Source organism: Drepanopeziza brunnea, assembly GCF_022702325.1.
Source record: "Drepanopeziza brunnea f. sp. 'multigermtubi' strain 214-2 chromosome Unknown ctg9, whole genome shotgun sequence".
Classification (NCBI taxonomy): domain Eukaryota; kingdom Fungi; phylum Ascomycota; class Leotiomycetes; order Helotiales; family Drepanopezizaceae; genus Drepanopeziza; species Drepanopeziza brunnea.
This window is the reverse complement of record NW_027094072.1, coordinates 48610-72877: the sequence shown is the minus strand read 5'-3', so window position 1 is coordinate 72877 and position 24268 is coordinate 48610. Positions and strand designations below refer to the sequence as shown.

Here is a 24268-nt window from a genome sequence, read left to right as displayed (position 1 = left end):
TCTTGATTACGATGCAAATAATTCACCGAAAGAGGAGGGAATTCCTTAAATTAAATAAAGCTTATGTAATTCTTTCAAAGAGACTGACGATACAAATATATTTACTTTAGTGCGCTAGTGCGATATTTAAGCGAGGTCATGTGAGCCAACACGTAGGTAGAGCCTCAAGCATACAGCTTACGTAGCTGCTCCACTCAGCCAGCTTCAGCGGAGCTTGAGGCGTAACCATACTGATGCTGCTCCGCACAGCAGATATCTTACAGAGTCAATTAGAAAAGTTGGTTGATTCCGGAGACGTACATGATCTCAACTGAATATGCCTAGACATGATGTCTCGTATATGCATTAGGCTCGCTCGCTTCAGCTTGTACAGATCAGGTACCGGTATATTAATACTACTAGTAGCAGGCCGCTTTCATATAACCAGGAAGAAAGTTATACACACGATCATCGGCCGAGAAAGTTCTATCAATACCAATCATTGCATTGTGCTAGAGAATTCCGACGAGGTGTGCCAACAGACCTGGGTATCAATTAATTCATTATCTATTTCTGTGAAAGAGGCGCCTCGCTGACGTCGACATCCATTAAATGGTCTTTTAGCCCCTTCTTCGTAACATTCATCGCCCTCGCAATCTCTTCTTCTTCCTCCCTCAGTCGCCCCTTGCCGAGCTCGAGATTCCTTTGCTGTCGACGCTTCTCTTCGGCTACGCGTTTTTCGCGGTCCTCGAGTGCTTTCTGCCGCCGTTCACGGTCTTTCTTGTCCTTGAGCATCTCTTCCGTCTCTTCGCCATCGTCCGAGTCTGGAGCTGGAGGAAGAGTACTGATGTACCCCTCGACAAGTGGATCCCGGACTGATGCATCGAGTGAGATAAATCGGATATCTGCTAGCATCGCGGCTGGTAAGTGAGATGGCGGTGTCGAGTTGTTGAGCATAGAAGGTGGCTGCGCCTTCATGAGAGCCGACAGGTCCGATTTTAACGTCGACTGGGGGAGCTTCAGGCGGTTAATGTGCTCCCGGTAAAGCTTTTCGCGGTCCTTGTCCGGCATAGAAGTATCCCGCATCTCGGGTTCCTTTTTGAATTTCCGTTTGAACTCGGGCCAGTAAAGTTTCGGTGTCGCGTGCTTCTGGAGAAAGGCGAGGTACGGTATTCGAGGGTCCTTTTTTTCTTCCTTGGCTCGTAGTTCTCTCAGGATCTTGATTTTCTCTCGGCTCCACTCTTCCCACGCTTCCTTCCGAGCCTTCATACTCGTCAGAGCCGTATACCTTATATCGTCTACCAACTTGCCCTCCTCTACAAGCTTCTCCCACGGACTGTACGGATTTATGCCGAAGTCGTTCAGCAAGTCCTTAAACAAAGCAGAGGCATCCTCTTGTGTTACTTCTACACCTTCGACACCCTCATCCCAATCTTCCATATTCTCGTCGCCGTATTCGCCCGGATCCAAACCATAGTCCTGGCCCATGGCTGCAAGCTGAAACGCAATGTCGTCCTCGTTAAACTCGACGGGCTCTTCTGGGCCTGGCTCCTCGGTCCGTTGGCGCTTCGGAGGATTCTCCTCATCATCGTTCTCATCATCCGTAACTTCGACCTCTTCGTACTCGGAGCTATCCCCTTCCTCTTCAACCACAATTTCGGTGGACTCCTTAGGTGCTTCTGGCCGTGCAGGAGCACCCGGCGCCTCGCCCGTGTCTACCGCCTCTCTCGACTTTGCCCATGCCTCGGCTTTTTCTTTGATTCTCTGCTGGTCTAGGGCCAATATTCCATCCTTCAACTTGTCTGGTATCCGCCAGAAACTTTGGTCCTTTGCCGTATTGTAGACAAATCGTCTACCCAGCTTGGTGTAAACCAGCACCCATGGTTCGTGACCTGGAATCGAATATCGAGCCTTGGGCTTGTCTGTGGGTTGTGGTCGAGGACGATCGTTCCCTCCTCTGCCTCCTCTCTGCCCTTGAAACCCGCCTCTCCCACCCCGAAAATGTCCCTGCGGTCCATTGTCGAAGGTCGGCCCAGCACTTGGTTGACCTCCAACACTCTGGTATTGCAGATAGCTCTCTGAGGGATTCGTTGGCGGTAGAGGCGTCGGCGCAACTGGGTCTGGAGCTACAGGGCGGGTGTAGGTTGACTGCTTCGTTGCAGCATTGTAGTAGTATAGATGTCCCGTGGGAGCTTTGTGCTCAGTCCACCCTTCTGCCAGCGGCGGCGCGGTAGACTTATGTGTTGACTTCAGCATTCTGTCGCATCTTTGCATACTTGAAGCTGTAGACGTGAATCTGGTTTAAGAGACAAGCTTTAATGTAAATGCGGGTCTTACACGTGATCTAGGATGAGCGTAGCGCGATTCGACGCGGCGCTCATGCCTGGAGCAGGATCTCAGAGCTCGAGCAACATCTTGCAGGGCCCGTAAGGCATCACCAAACACTTCACAACACCAGCGACCAGGATTGATTATTTAATTGTCCTCGAATATCTTCCGCATACCCAAACCATCCAGAGTTTTCTGACGTCTACCTTCGATACGCCATCATGTCGAGAAGATACGATTCCAGGGTGAGCTTGAGCTCCAGCTCCAGACCTCCATGCATACAAGCTAATGCCCTATTCAGACGACTATATTCTCCCCAGAAGGACGTCTCTACCAAGTTGAATACGCTCTTGAGGCCATCTCCCACGCAGGTACCGCATTGGGCATATTAGCAAAGGATGGAATCGTGTTGGCAGCGGAGCGAAAGGTCACCAGCAAGCTCCTGGAGCAGGACACTTCAGCAGAGAAGCTCTACATCTTGAACGAGTACGCTTCCTATTATTAGAAACACCGGTAGCAGCTAACACGATGGCTCCAGCAACATGATTTGCGCCGTGGCAGGAATGACCGCCGATGCCAACATCCTCATCAACTACGCCCGCCAAGCCGCCCAAAAGTACCTTCTCACCTACAATGAAGACATTCCCTGCGAGCAGCTCGTTCGTCGACTTTGTGATCTCAAGCAGGGCTACACCCAGCACGGTGGTCTGCGACCTTTCGGCGTCTCCTTCATCTATGCCGGCTACGACCCCCAAAGACAGTTCCAGTTGTACCAGAGCAACCCTAGTGGTAACTATGGCGGATGGAAGGCTACTAGCGTAGGGGCGAACAATGCCAGTGCGCAGAGTTTGCTGAAGCAGGACTACAAGGAGGATTGTACTTTGAAAGAGGCTTGCGCAATGGCGGTCAAGGTTCTAAGCAAGACTATGGACTCGACCAAGCTGAGCAGCGAGAAGAGTACGTCGTTCGTGGAAATTGATGTCGCTAAGCTAACGTCCTACAGTCGAGTTTGCTACGGTGGGAAAGACGAAGGATGGAAGAATCTACCACCACTTGTGGGGTGCGGACGAGATCACGACATTATTGAGGGAGCACGACTTGGCCAAGGACGAGAGCGGAACTGATAGCGGAGATCGCGTGGTCAGCTAGATTTCTGCTTCTCGAACCTCGTGATGCCATGTAACAACAAGAGAATACCCTTCTGGCACCCAGGGCCTTGTTTGCCGACCATACTATTCTATTTTTCTATTGCGGAACTTTTGTTTGCTTGAATCTGTCCCGCAAAGGTCAATCACAAGGGTGATGATCCATTTGAAAGCAATTTCTATTGTATCGCACGGTCCTGAACTCCTAACTCCAGACAAATGAAACTTGCTCCTCTAAATGGTCCAGTGGACCTACAAATTCCTGGAGGCTAAGCTCCCTTTCCTACTCTTCTTATCCCTCCCATACACAAGGTGCCCGAGTCAGTTTCTATATACGGTAAAAATATCTTTGACCACTGCTTTTTCTTGTCTCTTCCTCAACCACCATTGGCAGGTGTTCCTCCTGAAGATTTTTTGCGGATCCAGCTCCAAAGCTCGTGGAATTTGTCTAGCTGGCCTTGTCTCTTATTCCTCTAGGGACAAGGACAGCACCTATCTATCAGTCTTTGGTTGCTCCCTCCGTTGGTCCTCTGGCAAACCGGGTCTTATTCCTTCTCCTTCTCCTTCCCCTTTCTTCGTCCTGCTTCTTCAGTACTCGGACCTATGGGTTATATTGCGAATTCTGCCATGGCCCAACCTTGCTCTCTTTGGCCATCGTTGGCCAGCCGCCCACACGGCTTCCAGGGCCTGTAGCTGAGCCCTCAAAGTGGCTCTTTGCTTTTTGAGGATAGGGAATTCAGTCAACGCTGCCTCGGCCTCACTCGGCCGGAGGCTGTCAATTGTCTCTACCGTCAGTTCCAAATTCTTGCCGCCCTGTTGGGACTTGCTTAGGTCGATGCCGTGCTTGATTAGGCCCTTTTGATAGCCCTGGATCCGCCTGAACATCTCTATACATTTTCTATCTGCTATCCGCCAGAAAATCGGGTTCTCTGATATCACAGGGCTGGTGCCAGAGGACTTCTCGCTCTCCGTTGGCGATGCTACCGATGGAGACCTGGAAGTGCGTGGTGGTCCCGGAGCCATGGAATCCTTGTCCTTGGTCACTGTTGGCTCGGGCGCATTCTTACGCCGTCCCCTTCGCAGCTGGATCCCTTCTCTCCCGGTACTGGGACTTCCTTTGTCACCTAAACCTGACTCTTCACTGCCTGGCAATCCGTCGACATCTCTAGAAGCACGTCTCAGACGCTCTACTGCTGTCCTGAGGATTGCCGTGTCGTCGATCGTCTTTTGTACAGCGGCAGCAAGCTGTGCTCGCAATTCCGTCACTATCTCTCGCTGCTCGTTCCTGTCTTTGCGGAACGTGTTACATCTGTCGCATCGCCGCGGGGGATCTGAGTCCATGTCGCCGCCTCCAGCTTCCACATTATCTCGTAGCCTCGCCAGTTCTCCTTCTGCTTTTCGCCGCCGCAGCTCCTCTTCCACCATGTCGCTCTTTACAACCCGCAACTCGTTCCTGACATCGGTAAGCCTCTGCCGCAAAGACGCTTTCTCCTCGTCATCAGTCAGAGATCTCTGCCTCTCGACCTCGGCGACGCGCATCTCCAACTCCTCGATCTGCTGCACATATCGTGTGATCCTATGCTCAAGCTCATCGGTATGAAGCCTCGCATTGGTGCGTTCCGCGGCCGACATTGGTTCCCTTCCCAAGCCGGCGCCCGACAGTTGATCGTGGAGACCGCTGATCTGCCGCAGGAGATCCGCGTTCACCTCGGCCAGGTTCTCAGGCTGCTCGTCAAACATTGGCCCCAGGCCCCTCTCGTTCCGCTCCCGGTTGTACCGCCGCCGGAGGTCGGCCATCTCCCGAATCAGCCCCGAATTGCGCTGTCGGTAGTGCGCGTTGGCCTCCTGGTAACGCCCGTAGTTCTGGTGCTCCAAGATACACACCCGGCGCTGGTCCTCCGCATCCCTGGCCCTCCGTTCCCAGGCGTCCCGCTCCGCGGTCAGGACCGTGTTGGCGGTCCGCGTGTCGTTGATCGTTGTCAACGCGGCCTCGAGTTCCCTCTCGGGTTCTCGTGCCGGCGCTTCGTCGATGAGCCGTTCGAGCTCAGCCAACGGCATAAGGTGTCTGAAGCAGTCACACCCCGTCTCCATATGCACACACCTGGACAACAACAGGTGTCGTGCAACGATGTGCGCCGACCTCTTGAACCTCTCCCATGTCTCTGAGCCCCTCAGCCAAAATACATCCCGCATCAGGTCGACCCCATCGTCGACGGCGGGAAAGAGAAAGTAGCCCAGGACCATCACCGCGCTCATACCGAGAATTGTAGAAATGACATTGAACAGTAGATATCCCAGAACGGTAGGTACGCCAGGCACGACCCAAAACAGGCGCTTCGTCAGCGGGAGGAAGATCATGTCCCCCAATATATCGACGAGGAACATTGATAAATTCGACATCTCGGATGAGATTCTAGCTGGCACGGGCTATATATATATATATGTGTGTGTGTGTATATATATCGGTAAGCAAGCAGATCTCCAATCTCTAGCGAGCCTGCACACAAAACACATACACACACACACGCACGCTTGCGAACCGATCCGCAACACAGACTTCCAACTGCCGGGAAGTTTCTCACGGCAGAAGGGACAAGCTCCGAGGCCACTAGACACCAAGCCCAGGTCCGTTCTGAGCTGCTGCTGACGATGGTTGGACGGTGTTTGTAAACTGCCCCTGTTTCCCCTCTCGCTTATCTCCTCCTCCTCTTCCTCCCTGCAGAATCCCTCCGCTCCGTTCTCGCTGTGCGCCTTCAACACCCTCGCGGCTTTCTCCTCCTCGTCGTCGTGCTCGTGCTCGTGCTCGCCCAACTGTTTTCCCGGGTTGTAGAATCACTCCACCCCAGCAGCAGATCACCGAAAAGCCGAGCGTGGATGGGCTGGCAACGACGTACTCCCGCACCGCCGATGCCGTGGTCGCTCTTGGACTTTTGAAGGAGGGAGGAAGGAAGGAAGGAAGGAGGGAAGGAAGGAAGGATATTTGATCATCAGATAGACAGACATATACATGCCATACCCTGCCGTGATCAGTGAACCTTCGATTCGCCCGCTCTTCCTCAAAGATGTCAAGCACAGATAGGTAGTCAGTCAATCAGACAGATCGACAGATCGACACAGCCTTGGATATTCGATTTTCTCGTCTCGGGGTTCGTTCTGATTCTTTCGCAAAATTCGCGTGCGTGTTTTGGTTGGTATCTTGAGAGAAGGAAAGTGGTTGTATGGAATGGGATGGCATGGGGGAAAGGGGGACAAAGAGAGGCTGGATGGGGATGGAGGACGACGGAAGCGGAGCGGGAGATGGGCCGGGTTGGGTTGAGAGGGGGGTTCACAAAGAGAAAGCTTTTTAGGGGGGGAACTTTGAATGTGGATTTCAGGGTACAAAGAGAGAGGGGGGGAGAGAGGGACAGATTTTCAACAGGGCCGGATCTGGATCTTGAAATTGATATAAATGTAATGGCATTCAGATCCTGCTTTGTGATTTAACTTTTATATCGAGAAGTCAAAAAACTATCATCGAAGCCTGAACCAGGTAATGTGCGAAAATATATATATATAAATAAATGAAATTTGTACTAGTTCGCTAGATAGATAGATAAATAGATACTGCTTCGCTTATGGTGACTAGCCAGCCTAACTAGCTGGGAGAACGGTACCGAATAGCCTGAGCTGGGATACCGGTAGTCTTCTTCGCTCACAGCCTTCTCATCGTTATTCTTGATGATCTCCCAGCAGTGGTAGTGACAGCAGTGGCAGCCTGTCAAATGGGGCCATTTTGAACTCCATTTTGCCGGCTATCCAAAAGAAGCGCACCCGACCTAAGGGAGAGCTGGTATAGCGCGAGGATCGGGCGCAGGGGAAGGCTGCTCCACGCGGCCTCCCAGACCGACTCGAGCCTTGCAAGAAGTACGTTGATGAAGACTGCTGCTGTCAAGCCCACGGTTAAGGAGAGCAAGAGCGAGCTCAAGGCCCCACCGACATCGTTGCAGGCAACAAGTCCAGCAATAGAACTTACGACGACGATCCAGAGCACCTTGGCCCAAAATGGAGCTTCTGCATGGGTCATGTACCGGTGAAGACGGAGAACCTGGGCTGGATCAACAACGGATTCGAAGCGAGGGGAGCAGCAACATACCTTGTTCGAGACCCACGGTGAGACCCAAAAAAAGCAGATCGCATATATGATCAAAGACTACAATCGTCGGCATCGATGTACTCCCGCACCAAACCACACCGGGCAACTTACCAAAAGAGGGCTATTTCCTATCGGATCAGCCAGAAAATCCACCACCAGCCACCCACTCTCCGAAAGGGTCCCCTGCCTCCTAAACCCAGCTTTCGTCCCAAGACACTTCTGCAATAGGAACCAGCGCTGGGCGCTCTCAGCCAAGTCCCCGAGCCGTGGCCGGTCATACTTCGTAACCCGCTCGCACGCCATGAGCGCCCCGAGGTCGTTGCCCAGCGACGTGCTGGTATAGCTGCCGATATAGAAGGCGAGCCCGAAGACGAAGCGGTAGCTGTATGCTAGCGTAGACCAGGTGAAGACGAGGAAGATCACCGTAAAGATGACCTGGAAGGACAACGGCGTGGAGGCCCACGTTCTTCTGATGAAGGCAGCGGTCCAATTCCAGGTCAAGAGGAGTGGATCGGCGGCTACTTCCTCCACGATGGCAGGGCGCCGTCTGATCTCCTCGTTTATGCGCTCCCACTCCATTGCGCGACGGGCAGCAGTGTGCGCTGCATTATCCATTAGTACGTGGCGGGCTGCCCGTGCGTTTTCTCTCGCTTGCAGCTGCTCCCCAAGAAGCTGGTGGTCGGCGGCCGTACCGCTCATTCTCTGTCTGACCCGTATCTGCTCCAGGATTGGCAGATCAAGGACAGGGTCTCGTACTTCTCTGTCGATAGCATGTTCTTGATACCGTTTCCCTGGCACATGGCCGTCTTGGTAGCGGTTCGACTGAGCTTGCTCCGCTGCTTTGCGCAGCCTTCGCTCCAGGATCTCGGCGTCTCTGGCTGCTGCTCGCTCGGCGCCAGTGAGGTGTGCCCATTGCCAAGCAGTAGCTTGTTCTTCGTTGAGATCTGCTTCTGCTTTCCTCCACGCAGCCTTCATGTCAGCCGGCAAGTCTTCAAACCAGAAGTCATCGATGTAGACGTAGTGAATAGGGTCTCCGGCACGGCGTCGATCCCTCACCCGGTTGAAATCATAACCTTCTGTGGTATCACGCACCCGTATGCGTTGGATGATTTCGAGGTAGTCTTGCAGAACCTTCTGGTGATCGGCGTTGTTCTCGTCCATTGGTACCCCGTCGATTAGTCGTTCCGAGATTTCAAGTCCATCGCGGCTGACTGTTCGTTCGGACACACGCGACCGGCCAGCTTCATCCATGTTCCCTTTCTGCGAGTAGCGTAAGAAGGTTATGCTTGCCTTCACCTTAATGACTCCTATGACAGTCCCGACTGGTATATATTGACAAAAATACGAGAGCCCGAAGTTGAGACCACCAACAAAGCCAGAAAATCCGAAGACGCAGACAAAGATAACGACGAACTCGAATTGCAAGTTATCGAAGAATACAAAGGGTACAGGGAACTATCCCAAAGCAGAATAATGTCAACAAACAAAGAAATACCCGACTCACTTGACAGGTCAGCCGAAACTCTCATCTCGAATACACACTACAGAGAATTTTCAAATTCTTAGCTAGTCAACTAATTAATCTCATCATCGCTCAATTCTAAGTCCTTGGCTGGCCCCGCAGCCTCTTCGTCGGTTTTGATCTTGGCGAATCCCTCATTGAAGCTCGATTCGCGCGATTGAAACGGCTCATCGCACTTAGCCGAGTGCAGCCGAGGGTAGTATCGTCTATATGAGAAGTATGCAATGGTCATGCCTAGGACTGAACCGCAGGTGACATCGTAGACATCGTGACTGGTCTCGTTAGCGCTATCCCCAGATCGAAGTCCGAGGGAGCAGAACATACCGATAATCCTCACACCGACTTATAGCAATAAGTGCAGCTCCCAGCAGCGGCGCAATCGCAAGCAGAGCCTTGGAAAGATCGGTCCTGGGTCTAAACACATGCATCTGTCCAGCGAAGAATAAAGCCAAAAACCCCAGTCCACTAAATGCAAAAGATGAGTGTCCAGAGGGAAAACTCCTCCATCCATCATGCAGCGTGTGCGAATCTGTCTCTGTGCATACATCGACTGTGACGAGCACATTGTCGGGTGTTCCGGGTGCTGGCTTGCAGCGAGCTATGAGATCTGGCCGAGGACGTCCGACGGCATTCTTGATGGAGTCGGTGATGAAGAGGGTGAGGAAGATGCTGGGTTACTTAGTAGATATACGTGAGTGCTGGACAGAAGGACTTACCTGATGAGCAGTCCTAGGATAGTAACATGGAACTTATGTACCCCAGCCCTCGAAGCACTCAGCCAAACCACCAGTACGAACAGCGGCACAATAGCTCCATACACGATGCCCCATTTCACCGGCACCCTCTCGACCAAGGCATGCGGGTATTGGATGTTGATGTTGTTGATGAAGAACATGCGGTGGAAGGGTTGAACGAGGAAGACCAGCTATTGATGTCTGTTAACATTGCTCTCTCCGCCACCCGAAGTTGGAAAGGTAGGTAGATGGGTAGGTAGGTCGGTATAGCACACCAGCAGATAAGATGTGAATAGCAGCGCAAGGCCTAGGTAATCTGGCGCGTATGTTTTCTATATTTTTCGCCAAGTCAGAGATTATCCAAAATAATTGTAACGTTGGAGGAGACGAACCTCCCAAAACCTGGCCATAGATCCAACGCAGCCCGTCTGCGCGGCGAGTCCCTGGACACGACTAGGGGCCGGCGCTTTGCGAGCCATTATTCACGCTAATTGTACTTTGATCAGAGCCGCACGCCCCTCAAATAAGAGTTTTTATTAGAAGTAGTGAGAGGGACGACAAATTTCGAGGATATACTCAGTGAGTGGGAGAAAAGGCAAAGTGAAGAGTTGGCTCGGTATATCTGGCACCTGATCGGGAATGTTTCGAATCTTGAGGTAGCCTCGCTTAGTCAGCTTTCGTGTGAACTTCGGGATGGACAATAACAATAACAGTAACAATAACTCAACGACGGCGACAGTCACAGACGTAATAGCACCACTCTGCGAAAGAGTAGCGGGGCTAGTCACCTTACTATCTGAAAGCTCCCGCCATCAGAATTCCTTTGGCTCTCCACATCTTCTTCATCACTCAGCACAATGGACGAGCCTCAACAGCCCTCCTCCCTCGCAACAGCCTTCCCATCGCCGCCGCCTTTCTGGACCTCCTTCACGCCCTCAAATATCGAGCAGATCGCCTCCCTTCGCGCCGCGGCGCTGTCCTCTGCCCAGGCAAAAGCCAGCGACGCGTCCCCCAAACTCCCGCTGCGACTCCTGGATCTGCCCGCCGAGTTGCGCAACCTGCAGCCGCCAGAACCACCTGCAGATGGCCATTACAGATGTTTCGGAGATCAGTTCTGGGTAGCGCTCTCTCCCCCACTTCTCCCGCTATACCTTATGGAATTGGAACAGTATGCTGACCCGCGCAAAAGCTTGACGCCCCCCTCCCGACCCTGCAAGAGCTCTCCATTGACCAGCTCTACACGCCGCCGGCCTCACCCTCCCCGTCCTCCTCCTCGATCACGAAGCCGCACCACGATCGGGCGTTCACGCTCAAGCGCCTTGCCAAGTCCCTCTTGCTGAACTTCCTGGAGCTGGTGGGCATCATGGCCATCAACCCGGAGCACTACGTGGAGAAGGTGGACGACCTCAAGACGCTGTTTGTGAACTTCCACCACCTGCTTAACGAGTACCGGCCGCACCAGGCGCGGGAGAGTCTGATCTTGATGATGAGGGAACAGTTAGAGAGGAGTCGAGCGGAGACGAGGGGCATTAGGGAGATGAAAGAGAGGGTCGAGGGGGTGTTGGAGGGCTTGGCTGCTAAGGGCGTGGAGAATCTTGCTGTGGATGTGCAGATGGAAGAGCCAGTGGCGGATCGAGGGAGGGAGGTCTGGGAGGAGCTGGAAAGGCAGTTTGGGGGTGTGGTCACGTGAATTTTTGGGATATGGAGCGGCGTTGGCGTCGGCGTGTATTTCGCTGCCCGGGCATCTCAGGCATGGGCGCACAGGTTCGAGCCCCGAGGAAATATCAACAAAAATCCATTGACCATCTCGATGTATGTTCAAAGTCACCGCTCGCATGCAATCCCTCCCTGGTGTTTCCTCGCGCTGGTATCAAATCGCTTCATCTCTCTTCGTCCTCCCCTCCCCCTCTCTCCCCTACACTACCAGCCCGTCATCCCCCCTCTTCATCTCCCCTCTCTCTCCTCCTAGTATCTATCACATCACCGTACAGGGAATCGGAATGCAGCAGCACTCGTACCCGTCACACTCAATGCACTTCGTCTTGCCTGTGGCGGGGCCGCCCTTGACGATGCTCTCGATAGTAGAGGAGGCTGCGGAGCCGGGGCTGTAGTGTTTGTTGGTTTAGTGAGATTTCAAAGGGTTGGGGGAGAGGGGAGGGGAAGAAGAGGAGGGGAAGACGAGGAGGGGGAGGGGAGGGGTGGCGTACCCGTTGCGGTTTACAAGAGTGGGGGCGGAGGTGGAGGAGCACATTTTGGAGTGTTGTTTGTTGGTTGGGTTCTGGGATTGATCTGAATTTGATTCTGATCTGGTTTTGTTTGGTTTTGTTCGCTTCTGTAAGTTGCGGGTGGGGTAAATGTATTGGGGTTGAAAGAAGAGTACCTAGAAAATTGAAAGATTAGTCGTCAGAGAGGATGGTGGGAGGATATATAAGTATGATCAACAGATAAGTGGATTTGTAGGTCGAACTTACTTTGAAGGCTTAATGTTCGTCGACGGACGCGCAATCGGGGCGGTGGCGCGGCTAGAGGAGGTACTGGGGTGGAGGAAGGAAGCCTTCTCTTGGCGGCTGGGGCGATGCTTCGGTGTCTGGACGGGGTAGGGGTAGGGGTAGGGGTAGGGGTAGGGGTACTAGGGGTAGTAGGGGTAGGTAGTGCCCAGAATCCCGGGTTGGATTGATCGTGTATATCACATGATATGTTGCAGACAAGGTGCTGAGCTGTTTTGATTGATATGGAGAAAATAAGCCTGGGAAGATAATAGCGACTGCCGACTGGGTCCTCCAAATCGTCGGAAGGCTGAGAGATTACTTGGTGTCGTGCCAAGCTGATGACCATGTCACGTGCGGCGAAGCGAAGCAGGAAGGAAGAGCCTTCCTGTCCGGACAGCACAGGACAGGAGATACCTAGGGATGGTATATACCTACCTCGTCAGGATTCGCATCTGGGTCTGTACGTATAAATGTATTTATCTTGATACGTGTATATCTGTTCAAGCTTCCTTTAGACCAAAGTATATATCCTCCATCGTCCAACATGTCAAGTTCCCTTTCTTCCCTTGCTTCCCTTTCTTCCCTTTCTTCCCTTTCTTCCCTCCCTACATCACCTCACCTCATCTCGCCTATCAATCCCAGGGGCTGCAAGGTCACCGTCACCGTTACCCAATCCCGTCGCTGTCCTACATCCGGCTTCGCCTCAACACACATCGGCCAGACACCCCCGGCTTGATCTCCATACTCACAACACCGACAGGTATATCAGATGTCTTGGTCAGACGGCGCTGTAAGACCAGCCCGCTCGAGTACGGAATTGTCGTGGCCCAGTTTGCTCGATCGGCCGTTACATCCATCATTTCCCCCGCCCGTGGAGAGAGATGAAGTGCGACCTCAAATTGTTTGTTTAGGGAAGGCGCGGGAGGGTACCTGCTTGATACAGATGGGCTAGTGCAAGTACCAGACTCGCTGCTTATATCATCATCGAAAGAGCCATTTCCCCGCTCGAGCTTTCTCTTCATCTTCTTCTTCTTCTTCTTCTTCTTCCTCTCTTCTCTTCTCTTTTTCGTTTTCTTTCTGTTCTTTTCCCATCAACACCAACACCAAATCCAAGCTCACACCACGATACGCACCTGTATCTATCCATCGTCGCGAGCCTCTACGACTTGGCTTGACTCGACACCAACATGGTCTCCCTTTCAAACCTCGTCTTCGGACTCTCCATCCTCGCCACCAGCGCAGTAGCTCAGTTCACCCTCACCGTCGTCCACCCCGACTCACCACTCGATGGATTGAAGGTCCACGCTTCAGCCCAGGCTTTCTACCTTGGTCTCTCCGGCCCTTCAACGTAGTACGTTTTGGGCCCAACAGATCCTCTTTCTCTCTGCATCCCCCCGTTGCATCCCTCCCATGAGCCCTCGTAGCCTCACGATCTCATCATCGCTGACCCTCTCAACCCAGCTGCCCTTCCGTCGTTGAGCCCTACTGCCCAGACAAGACAGACACCGTTTTCGCAGGGATGGGCGGAATGTGGGTGCGTATCCTCTACCTGTCATCGTCTCCTGCCTCTTTCCTGTCTAACCGCAGACATGTTAACTCGCAATGAACGCAGGTCAACGTCCCAGGTGGCCAACAGACTTACGTCCGCGCCGATGGTGTCTTCGGCTACACCCAAGCCCACTCAGCCTACGTCCCAGAAGGTGCCTACCGAGGTGGCTTCGTCAACGTGATTCTCAGTGGGGATTGCATTGAAGACGTCGCGGTGTACACCTGGCAGGATCCTGATGGGTCGGAGGACGATGGTTTGTACCTCTTTCACTTCCCACCGTATAGGTCAATAGCCACGCTGACTCTTACCAGCAGGTATCCTCGCCTGTCCTGACGTTCCTTATTACATGAATGGCACGGCGACGTACCAGATCTACGCCAAGACCCCGGAGTTCAATCTTACGAACTGTGTGGAGTTGGGGGGTCTGAAGCCGACCGCTTGGCCCCAGAATGCTGGGTTTGGTGCTTGGCAGTATACTTGAAGGACGAGAGGAGTGACTAAACGGAGTTGACTTGCTTCCATCTTGCTCAAGATACGGATCGGCCTGACGGTATTAAAAGGCAAAAGGGGACTGGCCTTTAATACATGCAGCTTTCTTTCATCTTGCTCCACCACAAATGCAAAAACCATTTCACAAGAATCGAAGTGTCTCCCCCCTTTTTCCCCTCCTATCCATTTCCGAACGAGCGGCTCACACGCAGGAAACCTACCGGTAATTCATTCTGTACTGAAGACAAGGGGAGATTTTGAAGGGCAAGTAATCGATAATTTGATACTGCTCTGTAGTATTCAGCCGAGCCGATTGAGCCTTAAGGTATGTGTCGTCCTCGCTCGGTTGTCTACCTATGCCAAGCGCCAACCACTACCGATAGTATGTATGATTCGGTCCGCTGCATCAATCAATCAATCAATCATCAATCTCCACAATCCTCGTCTTCTTCGTGCTCTCCTTCCGCGGATTCTTGGCATTGAAAATACTCGCCATCTCCTCCAGCGTCTTGCCCGCCGTCTCCACAAAGAAAAAATAGATGATGGCCATCTCGACGCCGATCCAGCCGATATAGACGAGGTACAGCTTCCAGCCGATCTTCTCGATGCCGACGCTGATGCCGTACGTGTTGACGACCATGGCGACATTCAGGAAGAGGAAGTTCAGGCCGCTGCCCTTGGCGCGCGTCCGGTTCTCGAGGCACTCGACGGCGTACAGGGTCTGCAGGGGCGTGAAGCCCCAGGCGAAGACGATGCCGAAGAGGAAGATGGAGACGATAACGCCGTAGGAGAGGGACAGCTGCTCCGCGCTCGCGGCCGTGAAGGCCGTGAGCAGGATGTACGAGAAGAGGGCGCCCACGAGGCCGGCGAGCATCATGAAGCGGCGGCCGAGCTTGTCGAGGAGCGTGGCGCCGTAGACGGCACCGAGCAGGGAAAAGATGGGGTTGATGGCGTTGATCAGGAGTTGCTTGTTGGGGTCGGTTATGCCGGCGTTTTTGATCATTGTCGGCTGCCGCAGCGGGATGCGGATTAGTCGGAGGTGAGGGGTGGTAGGTTTGGTGGAGGAGGGGGAGGGTGAGCGGGGAGGGAGAGGAGGAGGAGGAGGAGTAGGAGTAGGAGGAGGAGGAGGAGGAGCGAGATATCATGAGAGGGTTGAGAGAGAGAACTTGCCATGAAATACGAGACGACGTTGTTACCGGACCACTGACCGATGAAGCTCATGCCGATGACCATGTACAACCGATACCGTGCCCCGCGGGTATTGACCAGCTCGCGGAAATCCCACCACGGGTTGTCGTCCCTCGTGGCGTGGAGCTGGTCGATGACCTCGTGGTACTGCAGCTGTACGACGGGGGAGTTCTCATCGCCGTCGCCGTGGTACTTGGCAAAGACGGCGAGGGCCTCCTCCCGCCGGTCTTGGGCGATCAGCCAGCGTGGCGATTCAGGGAAGAACATGATCAGGACCATCACGATGGCTGGCATGCCCGCTTGTACCAGCGTCGGGATGCGCCACGCCCACGACGAAGTCAGGTTCCTGTATGTATGTACAGGTGTACAAGTCAGAGATGGAAGGTACCAGCCAGGGAGCTTGAGTAAAGTGAGTAAGTGTAAGCGTAACGTACTTGTTTGAACCGTACGTGGTCCATCCGGCAATGATATTCCCCAGCCACCAAAAGTTGTTGTATCTACCATATGCATGTAAGTAAGCGAGCGTTAACCGAAGCTACACATATGTCATATGTGTCGTTCACTCAGTGGAAATGAAATGGAGACAGGGGGGGACTTACGACCCAGCCATAGTCCCACGATACGCCGGATGTGCCAACTCAACCGTGTAAGCCGGGCCCGCCGCCGAAGCCAACGCCGCCCCGAAGCCCAGCACGAATCTGCCGGCGATGAACTGGCCCATAGCGTGCGCGGAGCCCTGGACGGCGGTCCCGACGAGGACCACGGCGCAGCCGACGGAGATGCACACCCGCCGCCCGTAGCCGTCGGCGAGCAGGCCGCAGAAGGGGAAGGCGGCGATCTGGCCTAGGTTGTAGATGATGAAGACGAGACCTGTGGAGGAGCCTGAGCCTGAGAGGTTGAAGGACTTCTGGTAGGGTACCATGGCGTTGATGGCGCCCATGAGGGAGGAGTCTTGGGGGGAGGGGTTTGGTCAGCTAGCTGGCAAGGTTGGAAGGGGAAGATAGGCGAGATGGAAATGGGCAGCGTACGTACCGAATCCGTTCATGGTCGAGACTAGATAGCCGATGCCCATGATGAAGTAGAGGTGCAGCATGTTCTTGGATAGCAGCTTGGGCTTGTTGGCCGCCACGGCTGCGGCGAGAGCTGCCGACGCGCTGGCGTTGACTGCTGGGGCGAGTGTGGCCGTAGCATTGTTCTTCTCGTCGATGGTGAGGTCGGTGTTGCTGTTGCTGTTGCTGTTGCTGGGGTGAAAGGGCACCGGCGCCGTCTCGTGGTGTTCGGCACCGGCATCGGCACCGGCACCAGCAGCCGTCTTTGCATCCGTGTCCGTCGACATGGTGAGCGTGTATACGTATTTGTGTGTATGTATCTATATATATGTATATATATGGCGGTTACACGGTCAAGTAGGGAAGGAAATCGTCAAGTTTAGTTACATACATACCTCCCTACTTACCTAATAACATAACCCACACAGACGCTGATCCCTCTTTCTCTTTCTCTTTCTCTTCTACTTCTCCTCTCTTTATACCCCTCTCCATTTCCCAACCACGCACGCGAAGACATACTACTACATCCGTCCGTCCGTCCGGCCGGCCGGCCAGTCAGTCCCTCTCTTTCTCTCTCTCTCCCCCAGTACATACATACATACCTACATAGCAGAATTCGGCAGGGAAATCGAGAGCCTGCCTGGGCCTGGCCAATTCCCCGGACCCCAGCATCTCCATACTCTCCACACTCTCCGCGTGGTCCTCAGGTACGGGCATATCTGCCGAGTTTGGTTTCGGGCGGCTCGCTTGCTCGCTCGCTTAGCTACAGGGGCGGGAGCAGATCGGTAGCTGGCATCTGGCTGCAGGCAGGCAGGCAGGCAGGCAGGCGTGGGTTGGAACGAATTGGTGTTCGTTGGTTTACTGAATTGAATTGAATGGAATTGAATGGATGAGATGAGATTGTGAGATGAGATTGTGAGATGAGATTGCGAGATGAGATCGTTAGATGATCAGATGAGATGAGACAGCCGAGGAGATGAGATGAAATGAAATGAGGGGAGGCCGGTCGCGTTCTCTTCGGTCGGTTGAACTGAAAGTTGGTTGGGTAGGATAGAGATGCATTGCATTGCATGTACTACTGTACTACTGCAGTATACTCATGTATTGCCCGCGGTGTAGGGGTATAGGAGTGCGGAGAGGGAAAGTGCAAAGTACTATGTATATGTACGAGCCAGTCCATGCGGGCTGCGGTATGGATAGCTGTTGGTAATATGAGGTATGGTACCTGGGTAGGTCGGTACGCATGCGTGGGTGCGGACGTTACTCGCTGATAATATAAAAACCTTGAATTGAGATTGGATTGAGATTGCACCGTCCGATGAGAAACATCGACTACCTATATCTGAATCAAGCATTGTTTACATATACTACGTACAAGCTTCCTTGAATCTTTCGCTTGTTTTGTCCTTGTTTATTTTACTTTGGTCTCGTTTTGGTCGGGGGAATATAGTCTTTGCCAAGAGTCTAGCTAAGTACGGTTAAGCTTCGGGGAGAGATTCTTAATCTTACAACGTACCTTCCTCTATTGTATGTAACCCCGACGGGTAAATCTCTCACCGCCTACCCAGGGGAGCACCAAACTGAACGCGTCGCGACTTTGCACTGTAAGTAAAAGCGAAATTCGTCGATTCTGCCGTGTCCCGACAAGGGTGAAGGCGCTGACATAACTCATCCCTCGCACCTCCGTAGATTCATTGACGAACTACATTCTCTTCTTCTCTTTTCTCCAAACTCCACTTCCCATCCCTCCACTTGATCTCTCCACTTCATCCCTCCGCTATTCTGTCGATCATCGTCATCATCATCATCATCATCATGTCGCCAGATCAGCGGCGCCCCTCGTGGGGTCAACACCCTTCTGCTACGTCTGATGCATTCGTGCTCGTCGATTCTGATTCCCTTGGTGCAGTTGAGGTAACTATCACAACATCAGCCTTAACATCAACATCAACATCAGCAGCAATTCCAACGACAACAACAATGTCAATTCCAGCATCGGCACCGACTTCAACATCACCTCCCATCTCATCCACCCCAACATCAACTTCAATATCAACCCCAGCATCAACACCAACACCACCCGACTATGACGACGGCGACGACGGCGACGGCTTCAGCATAGCAGCAAGCGTTCACACCTTTCCCGCCGATACGCCAGACTGGAGTAACCTGAACGTCATCCACAAGAACGTGCTCCCTCCGAGGTCTTCGTTCTCCCTCTACGATACCCCAGCGGAGGCCCTGACACGTGACCCCGAAAAATCGAAGCAGCTCTCGCTGTCGGGGACTTGGAAGTTCAGCCTGGCGAATAGCCCCTTTGACGCTCCGGAGGACTTCCAGAATCCCAATTTCGACGTGGGTAAATGGACGGATATCGAAGTGCCGGGGATGTGGCAGATGCAAGGGTACGGGAAGGGACCGCAGTGAGTAGTTCTTGAAATCCAGGTTTGCAGCTTCGTTCAAACAAACTAATCAGGCGTATAGCTATACCAATGTCATCTACCCATTTCCGGTCGACCCACCACACGTCCCGTATGATGACAACGAGACGGGAAGTTATAGCAGGACCTTCACGGTGCCCAAGTCTTTCCAAGACCATCAGTTGAGGCTCAGATTCGAGGGAGTGGATTCTTCGTACCATGTTTGGGTCAATGGAAAGCAAGTCGGCTACTCTCAGGGTTCGAGAAACCCGTCGGAGTTCGACATCACGTCCTGCGTGAACCTCGACGCCGAGAACACCTTGGCTGTACAGGTCTATCAGTTCTGTGACGGGAGCTACATTGAGGATCAGGTGAGTGCCACGACAAATGATATGAATCACACTTACGAAAATCCCCAGGATCAATGGTGGCTCAGCGGAATCTTCAGAGACGTCAACCTGCTCGCCTTCCCCAAGGTCCACATCCAAGACTTCCAGGTCCAAACCCTCCTCGACTCCAAATATGAAGACGCAACCCTCTCTGTCCGCGTCGAGCTGAGCGCCAACTCAAATCTCAAACTCGAGCTCCTTGGTGCCTCCGGCCGCACTGTAGCGACCGTCTCGCAGAGGAGCCCACCTCACTCCACTTTCTCAATCCCAGTCAAGAATCCCAAGAAATGGACAGCCGAGACTCCCTACCTGTACCAACTTGTGATCTCCACCCCCGAATGCGCAGTTGTGCAACGTGTCGGCTTCCGCTGCTCAGAGCTCAAGAACGGGGTCTTCCTCGTGAACGGCAAGCCCGTCAAGTTCCGCGGCGTGAACAGACATGAGCACCACCCTGAACACGGGCGGACCGTCCCCTTCGAATTCATGAAGCAAGATCTGCTCCTGATGAAATCGCACAACATCAATGCAATCCGAACCTCCCATCAACCCAACGATATCCGGCTCTACGATCTTGCTGATGAACTTGGTCTGTGGGTCATGGACGAATGTGATCTCGAATGCCACGGGTTTGGCGAGATTGATGAAAACTCCATCCCGCTTGAGAAATTGCACTTGATCGACGCCTTGACAGACCTGACGAAGTTCGATTACCGCACCCGCAACCCGGCGCGCTGGACATCTGACAACCCGGAATGGGAAGACGCCTACGTCGACCGCGCCCGTCAAGCTGTTATGCGAGACAAGAACCACGCATGTGTGATCATGTGGTCCCTGGGTAACGAGGCGTTCTATGGCCGGAATCACCAGAAGATGTACGATTTCATCAAAGAATATGACCCGACCCGCTTGATTCACTATGAAGGCGATTATAGGGCCGAGACGGCGGATGTCTATAGTAGGATGTATCCGTCAGTGAAGGACGTTGTGGAATTTGGAGAGGGCAAGTGGGGGGTAGAGAGCAAAGGGTTGGTGGTGTGCGAGTACGTGCATGCGATGGGGAACGGGCCTGGAAATATCAAGGAGTACATGGAGGCTTTCTACCAGTACCCGAGACTCATGGGTGGTTTTGTGTGGGAGTGGGCGAATCATGTGAGTTGTTTGCTCTTTTTGTCAACTTGGCATTAGCGAGGATACTGATGAGTGCCAGGGCTTGAAAACCAAGAGCAAGGATGGCGAAACTTACTATGCCTATGGCGGCGACTTTGGTGACGAGCCCAATGACGGCCATTTCGTGATGGACGGCGTGCTGTTCTCAGATCATACGCCCAATCCTGGACTCATCGAGTACGCGAAAGCTATTCAGCCGGTGCAAGTCGTGGGCGGCAATAAGGATAAGGTGACGATTATCAACAGATATGATCACGTTGATTTGTCGCACTTGAAGTGTGAGTGGGTTCTGGTAGCAGATGGGCTAAGAAAGATTGGCGAGGAAGTCAAAATTCCCGAGGGTATGTCGTGTTCCCCTATTCTTTACCTCGCTTAAGAGCGATACTGATAATAACACAGACGTTCAACCCGGTTCCACAGCCGAGCTCTCTATCTCAGGCCTTCCCGACCTCCCCCATGGCGAATCCTTCCTAGAGCTGAACTTCACTCTGCACGCCGCAACGAACTGCCTGCCCGCCGGCCACCTCATCTCCTTCGGCCAAATCCCACTCACACCCCCACCATCTCTCGCAACACTCAAAGCAGCCTCCTCCCCCAACGCCCCAAAATACAAGCAGGTGTCCCCTCAGAAGCTCGAGATCACCGGACCCAAGAACGTCTCATGGACCTTCAACATCGTACACGGCACTCTCACTAGTTGGAAATCTTCCTCTGGAGTCGAGCTCTTGCAAGGGCCGCCCGTCATGGACTTCTACCGCGCCCAAACCGACAACGACGCCGGCTGCGACTTCGGGCGCTCGTGGACCCGCGCTCTCTTGCACCAGACCAAACAGCACGTCCGCTCCGTGTCGTGGAAGAACACCGCAGAAGCAGTGGTGGTGACGGTCGACGCGCGCATCGCGCCGCCGGTGTGGGAATGGAGCGTCGACGTACGATTTACGTACACTTTCACGGACTCACACCTCTCCCTCAAAGTCAAGGGCCAGCCGCAGGGTGTCAACCTGCCCAGCACGTTCGCGAGGATCGGCCTCACGTTCTCGCTGCTCGCAGACATCGAGTCGGCGGAGTGGTTCGGCCGTGGGCCCGGCGAGTCGTACCGCGACAAGAAGCTCGCGCAGCGGTTCGGCAACTACCGCTCCTCCATCGACGGGCTGTTTGTGGACTACGAGTTTCCGCAGGAGGGCGGCAACCGGACGGACACGCGATGGGTGGCATTCACGGGCCGGTCGGGGGCGGGCCTGAAGGCGTCATTTGGGGACCTGCCCGAGGCGAGCTTCTCGGCGGGTCACTACACGACGCGGGATATCGACGCGGCGCGGCATCCGTACGAGCTGTACCGGTGCAAGAAGGATGAGACGATTGTGCGTCTCGACTGGGCGCATCATGGACTCGGGACGGGCAGCTGTGGACCGGCGACGCTACCCGAGTACGAGTTGAAGGTTGGGGGGTTTGAGTACGAGGTTCTGCTGGAGTAGAGGGGCTGGAGGGGTGGTGAGCTTTGATCTGTTTGCGGTGGTTTTAAATTGGGTGGGGAGAGAGAAGAGAAGAGAAGAAGAGGAAGAAGAAGAAGACGTGAATGAGAGTGGAAGAAAAGAAGAAAGGCTAGAAGAATCATGAAAATAGTGAAAGAATAATAAAAGAATAGTAGAAAGAAAAGAGGTTAATAGAAATATAAGCCCTGCTCTTACTTTGACATATACGGCCTTGGGATCCGCCAGGTTCGCTACGCAATACGCATTTTGAAGTTTGAACCGGGTGAGATTGTAGACTGGATTGAAGAACTGTAGTGGATCTGTACGAAGTAGATTGTCCCCAGTAAACGCAGCTATAGCTAGCTAGCTAGCCAGCCAACAGCCGGCAGACAAGTGACCCGCTTTACGTTTGTTTTGGTTTGCTTGACTATGTATATGTGTATTGGATATGTATGTGTATTCGATATATGTATGTGTATTGGATATGTATACGTGTGTATGTGTATGTATTGGATTTAAATGAAATTATGAGGTAGGTGGATAAGATGGAATGGTAGAAGGTTAGAAGGGTAGAAGGGTAGAAGGGTAGAAGGGTAGAAGGGTAGAAGGGTAGAAGGTTAGAAGGGTAGAAGGGTAGAAGGTTAGAAGGTTAGAAGGTTAGAAGGTTAGAAGGTTAGAAGGTTTGCTTGTTCAATGGTAAAGCGGAGGGAAAATGTGAAGTGTGGATGGAGTATGAAGTAGAAGGGAAGTATACTCTTTTTTTTTTTCTGAGAGGGGGAGGGAGAGGGAGAGAGAGGGGATTTGGAATTGGGAAAGGAGAGAGAGAGAATATGTAGGTAGGAATTACATTCTATTCCATTTCATTCCCTTCTCTGACATGGTTGGTATATATCATCTCCTGTTCGTATGTTTACATTGTACATACAGTACATACCCATTACGCCCCCCCCCGGTCACAAACGCCGTGCTTTTTCCGGTACTTCGTATGTATCTCGCTCCCATTTTTCTCGTCTTAGTTAAGCGCCGCTTCACCACCGTCCGCGAAATCCTCCACCTCCTCGGCCCCCTCTGAAGCCTCCACCCCCTCGTCCACCACCCCGACCTCCGTAGCCTCCTCCCCTCCCATACCCCCCATCCCCATAGCCCTGATCAAAGCCCCCTCGATCCCGGCCGTCACCGCCCTCATCGCTGCTGACCATCGGCGCCCTCCTCATCCTCAGCTCCTTCGGGAAGGCTTCAAATGTCTTCCGCATCTGCGCGTAGCCCAGGTGCATCTTGCCGTAGAAGTGGTCCGCCAAGCGCCGATCGTTGTCCAGCCGGCTCAGGTACGCGCCGCATACGTCGCAGACCTGCAGCTTCTGGTGGCCCGACGGCCCGCTCGTGTCCGACAGCGCCTTGAGCTCACGCTCCTTATCGCCCTTCTGCTGCACGGCCGTGCGCACGCGGAAGAACTCCTCGTAGGCCCGGCTCACCTCGCGCTGCTCGCCCAGCACCTGGATCTCCAGCAGGCCGCTCGCGACGCTCTGGCCCAGGTCGCCGATGGTCTTGAGCAGCGCGTTCGTCTGCCGGATCTCGTCCGGCGTCTTCTCCAGCCGCCGCTGCGCCACCTCGATCCGCCGGTTGCACTCGTCAATGTACTTCTGCACGTCGCGCATGTAATCGTACTCGAAACCCCACTTCTGCTGCTGCGACGGGGTCGCCGCTTCGTACTCGCTCTTGAGCGGCTCCGAGTGCACCTTGGGGCAGGGCCCGAGGTCCTGCTTGGTGTTGGTGAAGAGGTCGTGCGGACAGGTGCCGGCAAGGTAGGAACGGCAGACTTTGGGGTCGGTGATGGAGAGTTGGGAGGCCCGGGAGGAGGCCGAGGCGCCCATGAGCTGCTCTGGGAGGGGATGTTAGCTCTGGAGATGGAGGGGGAGAGATAGTATTTGGGGGACGGGGGGGGGGGTCTAGTTTGAGCCAGTAGGGGAACGGATGTTGGAGATACTGTGTTAAGAAGGAGATAGCAATGTAAAATTATATCTTACCAAGCAGTTTTCTCTGTTCGGCGGCCATGATTGTATCGTGTTGTCGCCGTGGACGCGTTGCGACGACGAGGATGCTGGTTGTGGTTGGGGTTGGGATGAGGTCTCTCTCACATTTGAAGGGCCTCGCGCTAAGATTTCAGGCGCGTCACCCTGAACTTTCACAGAATCATCCACTTTTGCAAAGTATCTACA

The 24268-nt window shown here is 53.5% G+C and overlaps 11 protein-coding genes across 11 annotated transcripts; 4 read left to right on the top strand and 7 right to left on the bottom strand.

The window, feature by feature from the left end:
* Positions 1 to 546: 546 nt before the first annotated feature.
* Positions 547 to 2235, bottom strand: L3040_005435 (uncharacterized protein; the record flags this gene model as incomplete). The annotated part of the gene is made up of 1 exon (XM_007295983.1): positions 547 to 2235. The coding sequence occupies one exon, from the start codon at positions 2233 to 2235 to the stop codon at positions 547 to 549; it is 1689 nt and encodes a 562-aa protein (XP_007296045.1).
* A 293-nt stretch (positions 2236 to 2528) lies between these two features.
* On the top strand, positions 2529 to 3456 carry L3040_005434 (uncharacterized protein; the record flags this gene model as incomplete). Its single annotated transcript, XM_007295984.1, has 4 exons — positions 2529 to 2552; positions 2609 to 2793; positions 2846 to 3264; positions 3311 to 3456. 4 exons carry the CDS (start codon positions 2529 to 2531, stop codon positions 3454 to 3456), a joined length of 774 nt encoding a protein of 257 aa, XP_007296046.1.
* Positions 3457 to 4040: 584 nt separating this feature from the next.
* On the bottom strand, positions 4041 to 5852 carry L3040_005433 (uncharacterized protein; the record flags this gene model as incomplete). Its single annotated transcript, XM_066154515.1, has 1 exon — positions 4041 to 5852. One exon carries the CDS (start codon positions 5850 to 5852, stop codon positions 4041 to 4043), a length of 1812 nt encoding a protein of 603 aa, XP_066011377.1.
* Positions 5853 to 7209: 1357 nt separating this feature from the next.
* Positions 7210 to 8835, bottom strand: L3040_005432 (uncharacterized protein; the record flags this gene model as incomplete). Its single annotated transcript, XM_007295985.2, has 3 exons — positions 7210 to 7536; positions 7585 to 7641; positions 7696 to 8835. 3 exons carry the CDS (start codon positions 8833 to 8835, stop codon positions 7210 to 7212), a joined length of 1524 nt encoding a protein of 507 aa, XP_007296047.2.
* A 323-nt stretch (positions 8836 to 9158) lies between these two features.
* Positions 9159 to 10319, bottom strand: L3040_005431 (uncharacterized protein; the record flags this gene model as incomplete). The annotated part of the gene is made up of 5 exons (XM_007295986.1): positions 9159 to 9378; positions 9431 to 9775; positions 9823 to 10031; positions 10116 to 10172; positions 10233 to 10319. The coding sequence occupies 5 exons, from the start codon at positions 10317 to 10319 to the stop codon at positions 9159 to 9161; spliced, it is 918 nt and encodes a 305-aa protein (XP_007296048.1).
* A 378-nt stretch (positions 10320 to 10697) lies between these two features.
* Positions 10698 to 11530, top strand: L3040_005430 (uncharacterized protein; the record flags this gene model as incomplete). The annotated part of the gene is made up of 2 exons (XM_007295987.1): positions 10698 to 10958; positions 11030 to 11530. The coding sequence occupies 2 exons, from the start codon at positions 10698 to 10700 to the stop codon at positions 11528 to 11530; spliced, it is 762 nt and encodes a 253-aa protein (XP_007296049.1).
* Positions 11531 to 11815: 285 nt separating this feature from the next.
* On the bottom strand, positions 11816 to 12781 carry L3040_005429 (uncharacterized protein; the record flags this gene model as incomplete). Its single annotated transcript, XM_066154514.1, has 4 exons — positions 11816 to 11945; positions 12062 to 12220; positions 12312 to 12407; positions 12765 to 12781. The coding sequence occupies 4 exons, from the start codon at positions 12779 to 12781 to the stop codon at positions 11816 to 11818; spliced, it is 402 nt and encodes a 133-aa protein (XP_066011376.1).
* A 735-nt stretch (positions 12782 to 13516) lies between these two features.
* On the top strand, positions 13517 to 14359 carry L3040_005428 (uncharacterized protein; the record flags this gene model as incomplete). Its single annotated transcript, XM_007295989.1, has 4 exons — positions 13517 to 13680; positions 13791 to 13863; positions 13942 to 14131; positions 14190 to 14359. The coding sequence occupies 4 exons, from the start codon at positions 13517 to 13519 to the stop codon at positions 14357 to 14359; spliced, it is 597 nt and encodes a 198-aa protein (XP_007296051.1).
* A 426-nt stretch (positions 14360 to 14785) lies between these two features.
* L3040_005427 (uncharacterized protein) lies at positions 14786 to 16891 on the bottom strand (the record flags this gene model as incomplete). Its single annotated transcript, XM_066154513.1, has 5 exons — positions 14786 to 15376; positions 15538 to 15901; positions 15990 to 16052; positions 16155 to 16506; positions 16588 to 16891. 5 exons carry the CDS (start codon positions 16889 to 16891, stop codon positions 14786 to 14788), a joined length of 1674 nt encoding a protein of 557 aa, XP_066011375.1.
* Positions 16892 to 18584: 1693 nt separating this feature from the next.
* Positions 18585 to 22055, top strand: L3040_005426 (uncharacterized protein; the record flags this gene model as incomplete). The annotated part of the gene is made up of 5 exons (XM_007295991.2): positions 18585 to 19027; positions 19089 to 19395; positions 19444 to 20562; positions 20621 to 20921; positions 20980 to 22055. The coding sequence occupies 5 exons, from the start codon at positions 18585 to 18587 to the stop codon at positions 22053 to 22055; spliced, it is 3246 nt and encodes a 1081-aa protein (XP_007296053.2).
* Positions 22056 to 23080: 1025 nt separating this feature from the next.
* On the bottom strand, positions 23081 to 24104 carry L3040_005425 (uncharacterized protein; the record flags this gene model as incomplete). Its single annotated transcript, XM_007295992.1, has 2 exons — positions 23081 to 23931; positions 24077 to 24104. The coding sequence occupies 2 exons, from the start codon at positions 24102 to 24104 to the stop codon at positions 23081 to 23083; spliced, it is 879 nt and encodes a 292-aa protein (XP_007296054.1).
* Positions 24105 to 24268: the final 164 nt, after the last annotated feature.